This window comes from Carcharhinus amblyrhynchos, chromosome 8 (genome assembly GCF_965287045.1).
Source record: "Carcharhinus amblyrhynchos chromosome 8, sCarAmb.v2.hapA, whole genome shotgun sequence".
Taxonomy (NCBI): Eukaryota; Metazoa; Chordata; class Chondrichthyes; order Carcharhiniformes; family Carcharhinidae; genus Carcharhinus; species Carcharhinus amblyrhynchos.
In genome coordinates, this window is record NC_137331.1 from 58797654 (window position 1) to 58814589 (window position 16936).

Below are 16936 nucleotides of genomic sequence, written 5' to 3' on the forward strand. Positions count from 1 at the left end.
GCAGAACAGGCTCAAGGGGCTAAATGGTTTACATCTGTTCCTGTAAATAGTGAGAAAAAAATGGCAGAAACAAGAAGAGCTTTGGGAGGTAAGTGGATAAATCATTTAAAGCTAACAGACAAGTATAAAAGGCAATCAAAAGACTAATTGTGAGGCAGGATTGAAAAGGGAAGAAGCGATACTTCAGTTTTATACAATTTCAGTTAGGCTGCACCTGGAATACTGCATTCAGATTTGGCCACTACAGTTCATTCTCCCATGTCTGCATGGGTTTTCTCCAGGTGCTCCAGTTTCCTCCCACAGTCCAAAGATGTGTGGGTTAGGTTGATTCGTCCTGTTAAATTGCCCCTTGATGTCAGGGAGATTAGCAGGGTAATTACCATGGGGTTACGGGGATAGGGCCTGGATGGGATTGACGTTGGTGCAAACTCGATGGGCCAAATGGCTTCCTTCTGCGCTGCAAGATCCTATGAAAAATATATATTGACCTTGGAGGACATGCAACATAGATGCACTGAAATGGTTCTTAAGAGTATTAAATTACGAAGGCAGGCAGCATAAGTTTTTCTTGCATTCCTTTAAGTATAGAAATTTGTGGGGTGATTCAATTGAGTTAATAAAATAATTCAGAAGAGCTGGTAAGAAATTATTGCCTCAGGTACGGAAATTGTGAAGAAGAAAAACAATCTTAGAATTAGAGCAAAGCCATTGAAGACTAAAAGTCAGGAAACACTTGTTCATAAAATAGTAGAAATCTTGAATTTTCTATTTCAAAAGGCTGTGGATGGTAGAATAATAGGAGTTCAAGACTAAGATATAATTTTGTTAGGCAAGGGCACCAAGGGAAATGGGGTTAAGGCAAGGTTGAGGTACACATCAGCCATGATCTTTCTTAAAGGTAGAACAGATTTAAAGAAATTACTGGTCTACTCTGGTCCCTATTATAAATTAAGCCATTATTCAAGCTGCTTATGTAAATTTCTAAACTTGGCATACTAATTGCCCATGCACAACAATGTGGCAACACTGCAGCGTCTTAGTTGCATTTCCATCTCCATTGTCTGATTGCTTTTCTCAGCTCTGCATTTATTTTTCAAGTATACGTCCAATTTCACTTCAAAATCTATATACTATATGAATCTGCTGTATGCCATGCTTGCAATCAGAAATTGATTAATTATCATGCAACTGACAGGATAAATTTTCATTTCCTCTCCTGTCTGAAAGCTAGTAAAATTAATGGGACATCTCTAACAGGATAAAACAACTCATCATTGCAGGTGACAAATAGGTGTTTACTGTTCACTATGTATAATTAGACCCCAAGTATTATCAAATGAAGTGATATCCATGCTGAAGATACAGAATTTTGAATGTTTTATTTAACAATGCAAACATAAACAGTAAAGTTCTTACTTCCTTCTCTGGGTCTACAGCTCCTGAAGCAGCAACTCTGAGCTCGAGCTCTTTTTCCCTATGGCAGAAAGGAAATGAATCATAAAAAAAAGTATTTATCACTTCCAATTTTCAAGATTAGCCTTTCTCCAGAAAGATACTGGCATATACTTCCATGAACAGCAGTAATCCTGAGCAAGACACTGAAAATGATCCATTACTTTATCATGATACCCAACACAATTAAATTTAACTAGACTCATCAACATTTGTACAGACTTCCAGCAGAGGTCACTAGATAGCAATCAGAAGCGAGAACCCTAACCAAGTTTTGATCAACCTCATCCAGAGAAATTTGCTGGAATTCTACTACCTCGCCTGCCACAGAATCAAAGCGGGCAAGGGGCAGACAACGGAAATATCCATTGACCTCGGGTAGGAATTTCCAGTCTCGCTCGAGCGAGGTTGTAGAATCTCTCCCATTCAGTTCAGTTCTGAAGAGCCAGTGTAATTCTGACTTTGATCATGAGACTCCCTAAATACTAAGCTTTCAAGGTGGAATGTATGGTCAAGTTTCACACTGCACAGCTCATTAATCACATGTCATATAGAGCGCAAGGGCATTTTATTTGAAAAACACCCTTTTAAAATAGGGCAACTTAGCTTTATTTTCAACAAGGTATAATTATAATACCATTGTCCCAATAGTTCAACATGTTTCCTTTAAAGGTATGTCTTAATTTTTAATTGCATGATTTAATTTACAAATCAAGATCCAAATTAAGGGGTGGTAATTATAGGACAGATGTCAGAGGTAGGTTCTTTACTCAGAGGGTAGCAAGGTCGTGGAATGCCCTACCTGCAGCAGTTGTGGACTCGCCAACTTTAAGGGCATTCAAATGGTCAGTGGATAGGCATATGGATAACATTGGAATAGTTTAGGTTAGAGGGTCATTAGATTGCTTCCACTGGTCAGCTTAATATTGAGGGCTGAAGGGCCTGTACTGCGCTGTAATGTCAGCTGCCAGCTTAATGATCAACTACACCAGCTTTTAAACAAAAATATAACTAACCAAATTTTGAAAAGCTTGAAGGATATGCCCTCTAGACAATGATATTTTATGATTCAAAGGATACTACTTTTGATATCAACATTCTTTTTTTATTCTTTCATGGAAAATGGATGTCACTGGCAAAGCCAGCATTTGTTTCTCATTCCCAATTACCCCTGAACTAAGTGGTTGGTGAGGCCATTTCATAGGGCAGTTAAGAATCAACCTGCAATAATAACCTGCAAATATAATTTTCAATAGGAGTCTTCTTGCTAATTAGGGAATTAAGAATCATTTGTTTCAGCACATTTACTCAACTGATCTCACTCATTTTTAAAAAAACAGAATCTAAAAATCCAAACATCAGAAGCATAGCCACATATCTTCAATTTCAGTTATTCCGTTAGGTCCCTAATACATTTACATTCATACAAAATGCATTTCTTAATTGGAACTGAACATCTTGTTACTTATGTAGTCATAATGTATCAACATGTCTGTAAACTAAAGATAACCGAGACAAATTAATTAAGGGAGAAAAAAAATGCAGAAAATAATAAGTGAACTCGAAGCATTTCATTGCAATTTTAGTTCCAGTACTAATAACCTTTAGGCATTGGTATTGTAATCCTTGACTGTAATTCTTAAACATTAATAAAGTAATTTCATTCAACTATAAATTACCTCATCTTGTTTTTCCGTCCTTCTGATATTTGTTCCAACAATTCCTGTCTGTATCTCTCCCTTCTTCTTCTTTGTGCACTTTCTCGTTCATTGTTACCTGAAGATTATGATCTATATTATAATTGCACCACTCATCCCAAATTCAACTGAAAAAAAATTCTTGAAACATATAATTACATGCCAATAAGCAATCCGTTAATTAAAATCATTAAACAACTAATAACAAATAGAAGAATCTCCCATTTTATAAGCAGTGACTTGTTCAGCAGTGTTTAATTTGAGATGATAAGCATTAGTCACATACACAACTACAAACACATGGATTCATGATGAAATCATAATAGCAGTAAATTGGGAATTGTAATTCCCTGGCGGTTGACCAGTAAATTGTGTGGGCCTGCTGTCTGGGAACGGATGTGTGAAGCCGAGTCTATTTTAAGGACAAGCTTCATTTACAGCGATGCAGCAAGGGTTGTGTGATTGGAGGGGAGCCCAGGTGGCAGTGGCCCAAACTTACTGTGTGGGATCACTGCTCCCCCACCCCACAAAAATCATTTGTACACATATCTGTATTCTGCTGCAACCACACTGTCTGCACTGCAATAGGTTGAAAATGGTTTTGGGATCTTACGCACTCTCTGATTTACCTGTATAAACGACGCTCCCCGTTGAGACAGGCTGGCACTTCAACCAGCCAAATAGATATCAGCTTTAAAATGGCCCCAAGGCTGTGAAAGAGGAGTAAAGTGTACTGATTGGATTTTAACTCCAATTCTGCCTGGCTGCTGCTGGCAGAGGGAATTAAAAGTTCCTAAGAGCTGTGCATGCAGAATTTGGTTTTGAAATGGTATGTTAACTGCTTTCAGTTTACATGAATGGAGCTTAGCACAACTCCATCTTCACTTACTGAATCCAAGGGGTGCAAACATTAGTGCACCACATATAAATCTGGGCTTTTGCCTTCTATAAGAAAATCTGACACAACCATATCAAACTCTACTAGGCCTCGCCAGCCCATTCTCCTCTGCCCAAACTGCTCTGTAGTCAATGGCCTTTCTATGGAGGGGTAGAAGAAAAATAAAGTCAGGGCTTTTAATGAAGGAGCAAGGATTGACCCTGATAGGAAATAATAGCATAAGAGCATTGAGAAAAGATCTTGGCTTGAAAATCAGAAAATAGAATTAGTGTAGGTGGAGCAAGAGTTACAAAAACGCTGGTGGAGATCATTTGTTAAACGGATCCAAACCAGATGGCAAATATGAAACAAGACACATCCTTTCTTTGACGGATTTAGGCACAAAGTGCAGCATTACAGATCTGTCCCTATGCTCTCAGTCCTTAAGCAAATAATGCCCATCACCCGTGCAATCATCCAACCAGTAACATAGTTTTAGAAGCCCCCAAGAATAGTTACAGCACTGGATAGAGCATTAAACAAAAAATAGAAGCAAGTCTTCCAACAAAATGGATGAAATAAAAAACTGGTTTCAAGCAACGTGTCACAACAGTCCTAGTTCAAAACAGCAGAACATAGGCAAGATTCACAGTAGACCTAGTCTGAATGGCCAATGGAATTAAATTTAAGCCTGTGGTAATTTTCAAACTTAAAACTATGCCAAAAAGCAAGTTTCCTGCAGGACATTTTGTACATGTCATGATAATGGTTGGATGAATGAGGAAAGAGTGAAGTTGCAGATCAATAATGGATAGAACACACATCCCAGTGACCTACATAAAGAATGCAACTTATTAGTATGGGACATTAAATCAAGAGGTACTCGAAAAAATAAAACCTGCATTGCAATTAGACCAGAGAGGTTAACATTCATAATTCAATTCCAGAATGTGTGTCTCAACAAGCAATTCAAGAATAACTTTTCAGCCAAATGTAATAGCTGGATGGTACACAGAGACAAAGTCTTCATAAAGAGTGGAAATGTGTAAGCTGCCTCACTTGATTGGTTTTGGTATTGTTTTGTCTTCAATTGTGGAATGCTATTTGTGCACAAACCATCATTAAATCATTCAAAAAATATGGAATTTCCACTTAAATAGATGGAGAGGAAGATGTTTTTTGGGGAGAGATGATCCTGAAACTGAAAGCACTGTATCTGATCCAGATAAGATCCTTCTGATGATGCTTTGGCAAAGTGACTCATTGAGCAGAGTTTTCACAGGAATTTCACTGAAATCATAGCGGGCAGGGGCAGACATGCAAAGGTCCGTTGACCTTGGGCGGGAATTTCAGCCCTTGGGGGAGAGTGCAGCCGGATAATCACACCCAATGAACTTGACAAACCCTTTGCATTGAATGCCAAAGGCAATGACTCTAAACGCTTTTACAAAGCTCTCATTGTGGCTAAACGTACCATTATACAAATAATCTATTCAAGAGACTATACCACATTAATTTAATATGAATTTTACAAATCAAAATAGCAACCACCACATCCACACCAGTGATATGATGAAAAGATTGTAAAAGCTTTTACAACTATATAAAAAGGAAAGAAGTAGCTACACAAACATTGTTCAACTAGGTTTTACAAAGGGAAATTCTGTTTTGATAAATTTGTTAAGGGTTTTTAAGGGTGTAAATAGTACAGATAAAGAGCAACTAGTAGATATAGTATACTTGGATTTCTAAAACCCATTTGATAAGAATCCACACCAAAGGTCAAAGACAAGATAAGGACTAACAGAGTTGGGGGTAATATATGAGCCTGGATAGAGTGTAGGTTAACAGAGTGGCACAAGGGTCAGTACTGGGGTAATTTACAATCCATATTAATGGCTTGGATGAACAGAAATATTATATCAAAGTTCTCTAACAATAAAGAGTTAGGTAGGAAAACAAACTGAAGAGGATACAAAGAGGTTGCAAAGGGATATAGGTCGATTAAATGATGGTCAAAAAGCAAGTTGATGGAGTAGAATGTGGGAAAAGTGTGACATCATCATCATAAGGATAGAAAAACAGAATATTTTTTCAAAACCTTGAAACTTGTAAATAAAAGCAAAATACTGCAGATACTGGAAATCTGAAACAAAAACAGAAAATGCAGGAAAGACGCAGCACTCTGGCAGCAAATGTGGAGAAAGAAACAGTTGGCATTTTCAGTTCTTATGACTTCTTCTGAACTGGAGAGGAGTAGAAATTGAATACAAGAGATCATAGCAATGTGGATACAAATTGACTGAATAATAGGAAGCAGAGTAATGTTCAACGCATTTTTTTTGGCAGGAGGAAGTATTGTTGTGCTGTTCCCAAGTGGTCGGCATCGAGACCCTTGCTTTTCCTGATATACATTAATGACCTACATCTTGGTGTGCTGAGGACGATTTCAAAATTTGCAGGTGACACAAAATTCAGAATTATAAACTGAGGAGCTGGTGTGGTGTTTGCATGTTCTCCCCATGTCTGCACGGGCTTCTTCCAGGTGCTCTGTTTCCTCCCACAATCCAAAGATGTGCTCATTAGGTGGACTGGCCATGCTAAATTGCCATGCTAATGTCCAAAGATTGTAGGTTAAGTGAATTAGCCTGGTAAATGCGCAGGGTTATGGGGGATAGGATGGAATGCTCTTTTGATGAGTGGGTACAGACTCAATGGGCCGATCGGCCTCCTTCAGCACTGTAGGAATTCTATGGCTCTATGTAGAACTTCAAAAGGACATAAACAAGTTGATAGAGTGGACAGATAGGTATCAGATGAAGTTCAATGCAGAGAAACGCAAGGTGATGCATTTTGGGAGGAAGAAGGAGAGACAATACAAAATAAAGAAGAATATTCTCAAATGGGGTGCAGGAGACTAGGGACCTGGGTACATATGTGCATAGATCATTGAAGGTGGCAGGACAGGTAGAAAGGAGAGTATCCTGGGCTTTATTATTAGGGGCAGAGAATTCAGGAGCAAGGGGATTATGCTGAACTTATACATATGCATAGTTCTGGGTGCCACACTATAGAAAGGATGTGAGCGCACTGGAGAAAGTGCAGATAAGATTTACGAAAATGGTTCCAAGGATGAGAATATTCAGTTACGAAGATAGATGGGAGAGGTTGAGACTGTTTGAAGAGGGAGAGGCTGAGATTTGATCGAGATTTTGAAATCACAAGGGGACTGGACAGAGTGGATAGGGAGAAACTGTTCCTGTTTGTAAAAGGGTCAAGAACGAGTAGGCACAAATTTAAAGAGATTTGCAAAAGCAGCAAATATGTGAGCAAAAACTTTTTCATACATGGGTTCAGGTCTGGAATGGACTGCCTGAAGTATGATGGAACAGGCTCAATCAAGGCATTCGACAGACACAAAATGAGTACTTGAATATAAACAAATGTGCAGGGTAAGGGGAAAAGGCTAGCAGGGGAATGGCACTAAGTTATGATGATCATTTCGAGAGCTGGTCCAGACGCAATGGCTTCCTTCTGCGCTATAACATTTGTGTGAAATGTGAGGGATTATATAGCAAAATAGGAGGTTAAGGGATTAGGTGTGAGCTCAGGAGAGATTGACAGAAATGTCATGGACATAAGACAAGTGCAGCGTTAAAGACTAAAGATGGTGTTAATAACGACAAAGATAAAGTGGCAGAATGTGTTAACAGAAGATGGGTCAGAACTCAAAACAAAAATTACAAATAGCCCTCGGGAGAGGGAAGGTTGGGAACAGAAAAATAAATCAAAATGGGTAAGAGAATTCACAGTCTGAAGCTGTTGAACTCAAAGTCCAAAAGGCTGAAAAGTGCCTAATCGAAACATGAGGTGCTGTTCCTCCAGTTTGCGTTGCCCTTCACTTGAACATTGCAACAAGCCAAGGATGGAAATGTGGGCGTGAGAGCAAGATGGTGAGTTAAAATGAAAAGCAATGGGAAAGTCAGAGACATGCTTGTGCACCAAGCAAAGGTGTTCCACAAAGCAGATATCCAATCTGCATTTAGTTACCCCAGTGTAGAGGAGACCACATTGTGAACACTGAATACGGAATCTGCATTTAGTTACCCCAGTATAGAGGAGACCACATTGTGAACACTGAATACAGAATACTAAATTGAAGGAGGTGCAAGTGAAATGCTGCTTCATTTGAAAGATGTGTTTGAGTCTTAGACAGTGAGGAAGTAAAGAGGCACGTGGTGCACCTTCTATGATTAAATGGGAATGGGATACAGTTAGGGGTGGTGGAGGAGTGTACCAGGATGTCACAGGGAACCATCCCTACAGAATGCTGACAGGGGAGACGAGGGAAGGATGGGTTTGGTAGTGGCATCACCAAATCAGTGGAAATAACAGAGGATGATCCTTCGAATGCTGATACTGGTGGGGTGAAAAGTGATGAGAAGCAAAACCCTTCACAGACATCTTCAATCTCTACAACAATCTGAGGTCCCTATCTGCTTTAAGACGATGATCATCAACCCGGTACCAAAGAAAAGTCAAGCAGTGTGCCTTAATAACTACTGTTCAGTGGCTCTGACATCCATCATCATGAAGTGTTTCAAAAGTTTGTTATGGCACAAATCAATTCCAACCTCCCGGATTGTATGGATGCATTACAGTTCGTATAAGGCCGCAACAGGTCCATAGCTGATGCCATCTCCCTAGCCCTGCACTCAACCCTGAAACACCTAGATCACAAAGATACCCTATTGACTACAGCTCAGCCTTCAACATCATTATTCCTACAAAACTCTTCTCCAAACTCTGTGGCTTGGGACTCAGCTCCTCCCCCCTTGTGTTATAAATTGTTGTGATTGTTTGAAATTTGGCATTCTTACATTTGTTCAACATGAAAAACTTCAGCAAAATGTCTTTCTTTCAGTAATATTCAAAGTAGAAACGCCATTATTTTCTATACTTCAACATTTAAGAACCATAAAAAGCATTTTTTCTGGCCCCTGCTCTGCCCAAGACTGCAAGAAACTACAAAGGGTCTTGAATGAAGCCCAGTCCATCACTCTAACCAGCCTCCCATCCATTGATTCTGTCTACACTTTGATGCCTCAAAGAAGCAACCAGCATAATTAAGGACCTCACACACTCTGGACATACTCTCTTCTACTTTCTTCCATCAGGGAAAAGATACAAAAGTCTGAGGTCAAGTACCAACCAATTCAAGAACAGCTTCTTTCCTGCTGCTGTCAGAGTTTTGACTGGATCTACCTCACACTAATGTTGATCTTTCTCTACACCCTAGGTATGACTGTAACATTACACTCTGCCCTCCTTTCCTTCTCTACGATCAATATGCTTTGTTTGAATAGCATGCAAGAAACAATATTTTCCACTGTATCCCAATACGTGTGACAATAATAAATCAAATGAGTAGGGTAACAGGGGTAGGACAGGGATTGGGGCAGAGTAAGGTGCTCTGTTGGAGAGTCAGTGCAGATTCAACGGGCCAAATGGCCTCCTTCTTCATAGCAGGGATTCTATAAAGTGAGGAAGTAGTCAACGGACAGTGCCACTTGTTGCTACCCAACTTGGAGCCTCACACCAGGGAAAAAATAGCCCTGCTGGTGGCCATAAAGGTCACTTTTATGCATCAGGGTCTTTCTGGTTGAGAGTGAGCAACATTTCAAATATTTTCCAGTACACAATCCATTGAAACGTTCAGTTGATCATCCCAAAAGAGGCCTTCTTGTGCCTACCCCCATGCAAGATCAGCTGGCAAACAAGAGTCATGAAATCACGAGAATCTTTGGAATGCAGAGAACTGGCATGCTCAAGCAATGGTTTGCTTGGAGGAACCATACAGTACATTCTGGAGCATGTCTTGAAGTTTGTGGTGGTCTGTCGTGTCCTTCATAATATTGCCACCATAATGATATAACCATTAGCAATAACTGGCATGCTGAAGCTTTGGCTTGCTTAGAAGGAATCATCCAGTACATTCTGGGACATGTTTTGAAGTCTGTGTTGGTTCGCTGCATCCTCCATAACAATGCCACCATTAGCTCCAGAATTCAAAAGATCACCTCAACATGAGGAAGCAAGCAGAAAGCATCCTGAAATCTTCAGTCTGATTAGGCTGAATAAAGTACATATTCTAAGATACTGCTTTCAATAAAAGTACTTAATTTAACAAGTATGCACCATCATAATATTCAATTGAGAAATCCCATCACATTACCCTCATCATTATCACCCAACAATAGTGTCGCTCTCAAAGATCTTTTCACTGACATCTTTATCCAACAAACATCCAAATACAGGAGCAAAAACTAACTATTCATCCTTGTGAATTCTGGCGGTGTTCATCTCGCAGGTATCTTTACCAATGTACTGCAACACTTAGTGCTACTCCAGTCGCTGTACTATGGCTGCTGGAAGGTTGCTGACTTTCAGTGGAGGCTTGACCTTGCAGCTCAAGCAGCTCTGCAGCTTGACATGCTAGATTTGGACTGTACCATCTCTGCACTGGGTCCAGCAGTCTGGGTTGGTAGGCTGACTTGCAACAGCTGGGGCAATAGTGAAATGGCAGTGGTGAGAGCACAGCCACGTTATGCTCCAAATTGCAGGACCTCAGCAATTCTAGTAAACTTTGGAGCAGAGATTGCTGGATTGCTGCAAGCATTCACATGGTGCTTCGAGTAGCAAGATCCGCAGCCATGACAGCAGTAGTTTCAGCCCTCATGACAGTCTGAGTTTCCACTGCACTCCTCAAACATTTGATAGCTTCCCCCATTGCTGCAATAGGAGTAGCCACTGATGCTGAATCTTAGATTCGTCATGGAATTAGCCACCATTTCTACAGCAATGAGCTCCATGTTCTGTATGATGCCCTCTGCCACACTGGAGCCAGATTTCAAACTCCTTGATAATGGCAGAAGGCTGTCTAGAGGGCTGTAAATGCCTTCTCCTGAATGCAGCATTCTCTTGAATGCCGCCCATGTAGCAGAACTTGTCTGTGACCTCTTTGGGGAGCTGGAACATATGTCAATCTATCCCCATTACATTGGCTACAACCCAACAGCTCACGACATGTTGATCCCAACTCTATATTGGCCTCTAGGCTGCAGGCTGTGCCAGTTTCTCAGCCAATGGTTGCGAGTCTTAGATTAAGTAAAGATGCTGCCTCATCACTGGTGTGAGTTTGCTCTCCCCTCCCTTTGGGTATGCTAGTTGGTCGTACTTGGGCATCGGAAAACAAAGTCAGATCAAAAGGTCGAAGTGAAGTGCAAAGCAAGCGATCCAGATCATACCATCTATTCAACTGCCGAAATAGCTGAATGAGGATCAGGTGCAAGCTGCAAAAGGCTGCAATAACCATCATCATAAATGGTCCTGGCGACACTAGATGCTAAACCATCACTGGGCTCAGTGGTGAATGTGTGCATCACAACCACCAGTATTTTGCTGTTTATTTTTCATTAGAAGAAAGCGGGCAGAATGCCTTGTGTTTGAATGAAGCGGCTGCCATAGCCAAATGGCTTGATAACAAGAGGTGGGCATGAAATTACACCAGCAAAAAAATGTATGGAATGTTTAATTTGAGTGCTTGGGACTAGAGCTTGTTGAATGATAAGGCTATGTTGTAATTGAGGAATACGAAGGAACGGTGACATGACGGGTATGAGATATAATGTCAAAATGATATTCATGATCTTGACCTTGCACGCGAGGTCATTAAACTTCTTGTTAAGGTAAGTAAAATAATGGATAGTGAGTGTCTGGTTTAAGCAATGCAAGGACTGACTATCATTTAAGTAGCTACAAAATAAAGGAAATTGTGTTTCAGCATCTAAATATCTAAGACTTTGTGTCTTTATTTGCTAGTAGAGGTTAACACAGGTTTGTACAACAATATTTTTGTGTAGCTTTCATCGCACATTAAATTTAGGGTAGAGAAACAAATGCCACAAATACTTAACACAAGATTAGCCATTATTTAAGCATAACAAATGCATAATAAATATTAAACTGTGGGGAATTAACTTCCAATCTATTATTCCATAGGATGAAGTAAATCATGTCTTGGGAGAATACTCAACTAATATAACTAACACTTCTTTTAAATATAATGACCAGACACCAATAATACCTCTTTTCCAATAACAGATTTTGTACAAGGCATGCCTTATTTGAGCAGATGTCATCAGACTAGCAATATGAAGGGTGGTGAGGTGGAGGAGGGACAGGAGTAGGGAAAAATACCAGAAAACTACAAATTCCCAAAGAACCATACCCTGACAACAGTCAGTATCTTTGGAAAGACAAAATAAAAGGAAATTGGGAAAGGGAGGATAACAAAAAACTTCAAATTTAATTCCTGCATTTTTCATGCAGGGTAAGTTAAAGCATTGACCAAGACCCCAAATGCTCATATCAAATATAAATTCAGATTATGGGGGTTAATGAGAATCTGTCTCACAATCGGTTTACAAGTAAAATAGTAGTTCATAACATTTAATAAAACTTTTTGGTTTTGACTTACCCACCAACAATCCAGTTCCAAACATAACATCTTTCACTGAAGCAGACTTAGAGCGTAGTCTCTGAGAGTCACGTACTTCATTTATTAAATATCTTTTGACAGAGAAGAGAATATGACAGTCGATACATTACTACTATTTAGCATATCATGATCAAAGCTAATAATGACTTTATAACAGTTCCATAAATAAACGTACCATGTTAATTTACACCTTCTGGAGTTAACCAAATACAACTTAAATGTCAATTTCAAGATTAAAAACCTGAATCTCAATGCATATGATAATTTCACACAAACTTCAGACATTTACCAGTTACGCTTCATAGGAAATAAAATTTATCATTCCTGAATTTCCCTCTTCAACTGACAGCATGATACACAAGGGAAAGCAGATGAACTGACTCGAAAAGGTAATGCAGGCTGTGTATTGGCACTAATACAATGAGACTGAGCTATATCTGTCAAAAATATCTCTGCCCCAAGATTCTCCAGCTCAATTCTAGAGGTGGAGGATGAGTCATAAGGAAGGGATTGAAATTTCTAGATAGTTTGCTTCAGAGTATAGGCGTATGAGGGGGGAGTTGGATTCTGAGTCAAGAACACAAAAACTGAAGAGCAATAGAGGAGGAGGTCCTGCAGACATGGGTCTTGTCCAACAAATGTAACGTACTTGATACCTGCGAGCATAAAAAAGACTGAGAGGGAGAGATTGCAGGGACGGAGCATGAAAGGAAGACTTTCCACTCCTAGACATCACAAAATGATTTACAGCCAATTTGTGAATTGTAGTCATTGCTGTAATGTAGGAAACATAGCAGCCAATTTGAGCATTGCATGTTTCCACAAACAGGAGTGCAAATGACCAGAAAATCTGTTTTCACTGATGATTATTGTTGGATAAATATCGGCAAATACACTGTTCTTCTTCATAATGATACCATGCGTGGAATTTTTGTGCATCCACCCAAGAAAGCAATTGGTCCCTAAGTTTAGTGTTTCATCTGTAAGAACATAATCATAGCATCACAGATGTAAAGTACAGAAGGAGGCCATTCAGCCCATCACATCTGTACTGACCACAATGCCACCCAGGCCCTATTCCACACATTTACCCTGCTAATTCCCAACACTAGAGTCAATTTAGCATGGCCAATCAATCTAAGCACACATCTTTGGGCTGTGGAAGGAAACTGGAGCACTTGGAGAAAACTCACGTGGACTAGGGGAGAAAGTGCAAACTCCACATTGACAGCAGCCCAAGGCCAGAATTGAACCAAGAGATGGAATAATTGTTGTGGCGGATAGCGGTGATGGAGATGTTATCGTATTCAGCTACAAACAAACAGTACAGAAAGGTGATGTGTTGCTAAATAAGTGGTGTGCAGAAAAGAGGGGTCCATGTCATGAGGCACTGGGATCTGTACAAGAGGCAGCCATACTATTGAGATAGATGGAACCTGGGACTTAAGCCCCATCAGGCAAGATAAATGTGTTGGTTAAGAAAATGATTTTTATAAACTAACAAAACGATAGTTTAAAGATTTGAAAAGGGCTAAGAGCAGAGCTCAGGTCATAAACAGCAATACTAAAATAGCTCAAGTAGTTAAAGTAGTAGTGGCCAATAAGAAACACGCTCAGTTAAATGGTGTGAGAAAAATTGCATCATGCCTAAATAAAAGTTGCACATACCAATGCACAAAGTATAAAAAATAAATTTAGTAAATTAGAGGCCTAAATACACCTTGGAAGAACTGACATGGTAGCCAATATAGACAGAGCTGCAAGCCATTCATGATTTAAGTTAAATACTCTAAAGTATAAGGGCTTTAAATAGCATAAGAACATAAGAACATAAGAAATAGGAGCAGGAGTAGGCCATCTAGCCCTTCGAGCCTGCCCCACCATTCAATAAGATCATGGCTGATCTGTTGTGGCTCAGTTCCACTTTCCCGCCCTCTCCCCATAACCCTTAATCCCCTCTCTTATCAAAAACCCATCAACCCGCTTCTTAAAAATATTTAGCGAGGCAGCCTCCACCACTTCAACGGGCAGAGAATTCCATAGATTCACCACCCTTTGAGTGAAACGCATAGGAAAACTAGAAGCGAGTCTTGTTGATTAAAGTATCGATTACAACATTAAGAGAGCATATAAAGAAGGGAAAGAAATCAGCAAAGATTCAGTGGTCAGTACTGAGGAATAACAGAGAACCTAAAACTACAATCACCCACAGGCCTTTTTATAGAAGTGATAAAGTAGCAGAAAGTATTAATTCAGAAATTAGCCAGAATTACAGCAAAAACAAAGTTTTTTCAATGAAAAATGCAAATTTTCATAAAGACTGGGAAGAGCAGAATCTCAAATCAGAAAGGTTGTGTATTTTAGGAGTGTCTCAAGGTAGTTTTCTGGAATATTATGTTCTAAAACCAACAAGAGTGACGCATTATGTTTTGTTATGGAAAATAAGGAGATCACTAATTACTTGCAAAATAGAAATCTAATTGGGGTGGAACATGAGATCTAGGAATACAAATACACAAATCACTAAGTTGTAATGCAGATCAGTAAAGTCTTTACAAAAAGAAATAAAGCACCAAAGTTTATTTTTAAAATTGAAAAGTTGAAGTTATGCTATACTTGTATCAATCTTTGGCACCACGGACTGCATGGTGGCACAATGGTTAGCACTGCTGCCTCACCAGGGACTCGGGTTTGATTCCAAATTTGGGTGACTGCGTGGAGTTTGCACATTCTCTTCCTGACTGCGTGTGTACCTCCCGAGTGAAATGAAGTCATCTCACACACTGTTCCTTGCGTTGTGCTACAGAGAGGGGGAAAGAAACTTCAGGATCCACAACTAGGAGCCATTGGTCTGAGCAGAACCCTTGAAATCAGAACCAAGGCCATTACTCTGTGCCACGCCACTCCCTGACAATCTTATCAACTTTAAGCAGCTGTACAAACCTCCAGATACTTCTATTAACTCAGCCACAGCCAGTAGAAAGCAATCAGCAACTAACCCGCAAGTGGTCTAAATATGGCTACTGGGGAATACACATGGTTGAATGCATGATCGGCATTTTGAGGCAAAGAAAGGATATTAGCTGAAGCTTTGAGGTTGCAAACGGCATTTTATTGGTCAAATTAGTGATACTTGACAATCTGAATACTCTGCATACTTCTGATCACATCAGGAAAAGAATTGTAAAAAGTTAAAATTAAAACTTGTTTTAATTGAATACAGAAAGCATCCATAGGATGGATTAATTAATTGCACAAATAAAGATGGGTTTGATGTTGTAGAGTTGTAGCTCAATGGTGACCAATACTGAGAACTAAGTTTCTCAGGGTACCTGACATTTTCAAAAAAAGTACAAAACAGAAAGTACAGGAGTAGCCCTGATAATAAAAAATGCCATGAGGACAGTGGTGAGGAAGGATCATGGCTCACATGGATGAGAACTAGAATTATGATGGATGGTGATTAAGAAAAATAATCAGTGATAAGAGAAAGCAACACTGGTGGGAGTTGTCTATCGGCCACCCAAAAGTAGTTATGTCCAGCAGTGGATACCAGAACATTAGAAACACAAGTGACAAAGATAACAACGTTGGATGACATTCATTTTCATGTAGACTAGGAAAAATTACAGCAATAGTGTCACGAATGAGTTTATGGAATGCATACAAGGTGATTTTCTATATCAGCACGACAACTGGGAATTAGGCTATTTAAATCTTGGTTTGTACAATGACTAATGATTAATTAATAACTTTGTAGTAAAGGCACTTTTGAGGAAGGGTGGCCATATGATCAAAGCGAACTACATAGGAATAAGGGATGAGTTGTCAAGGGTTGATTGAGAAACTACATTAAAAGATTTAAAACAATAGTAAGCATTTAAGAACATGCAAATTAGGACCAGGAGTAAACCACTCAGCCTCTCAAGCCTGTTCCACCATTCAAGATAATCATAGCTGATCTCATTTTAACCAATTCCCCAAATATAGTAAATTTTGAAAAATTAAAACCAACACATTAAAAGAAGTGGCTGGTGAGAATGTTAAAGACCTAGAATGAAATCTATCAGAACCTGGGGACTTGTCAACCTACACTTCTGAAATTTTCTAACTACCACCTCCCTGGTGATATTCTTGGGTTTCTTCTTCCTTTCCAATTCCTGGTTTATAGCTGTTTCTGAGACATTGTTTGTATCCTCTATAGTGATACTGTGCCTTTAAGAAAGGTATTTGAGTCATGTATCTTATGCAGGATTTTTTTTAAACCATCTGTTCTAATACAGGTGCTGCTTGGACCATAACTGACAATCCTGTATCATTACTGCAGCAGCATAATTGCTCCTAATTGCC

At 39.5% G+C, this 16936-nt stretch overlaps 1 protein-coding gene across 6 annotated transcripts in view; it reads right to left on the bottom strand.

The window, feature by feature from the left end:
* Positions 1 to 16936, bottom strand: part of cspp1a (centrosome and spindle pole associated protein 1a) — a 213804-nt gene that overhangs the window by 149885 nt on the left and 46983 nt on the right. For all 6 annotated transcript variants that reach the window (XM_080194128.1, XM_080194129.1, XM_080194127.1 and 3 more), the window contains 3 exons: positions 12566 to 12657; positions 3132 to 3228; positions 1417 to 1474 (listed from right to left, as the gene is read on the bottom strand). In XM_080194128.1, the coding sequence (XP_080050254.1) occupies positions 1417 to 1474; positions 3132 to 3228; positions 12566 to 12657 (247 nt within the window). The remainder of the gene's footprint in view (positions 1 to 1416; positions 1475 to 3131; positions 3229 to 12565; positions 12658 to 16936) is intronic.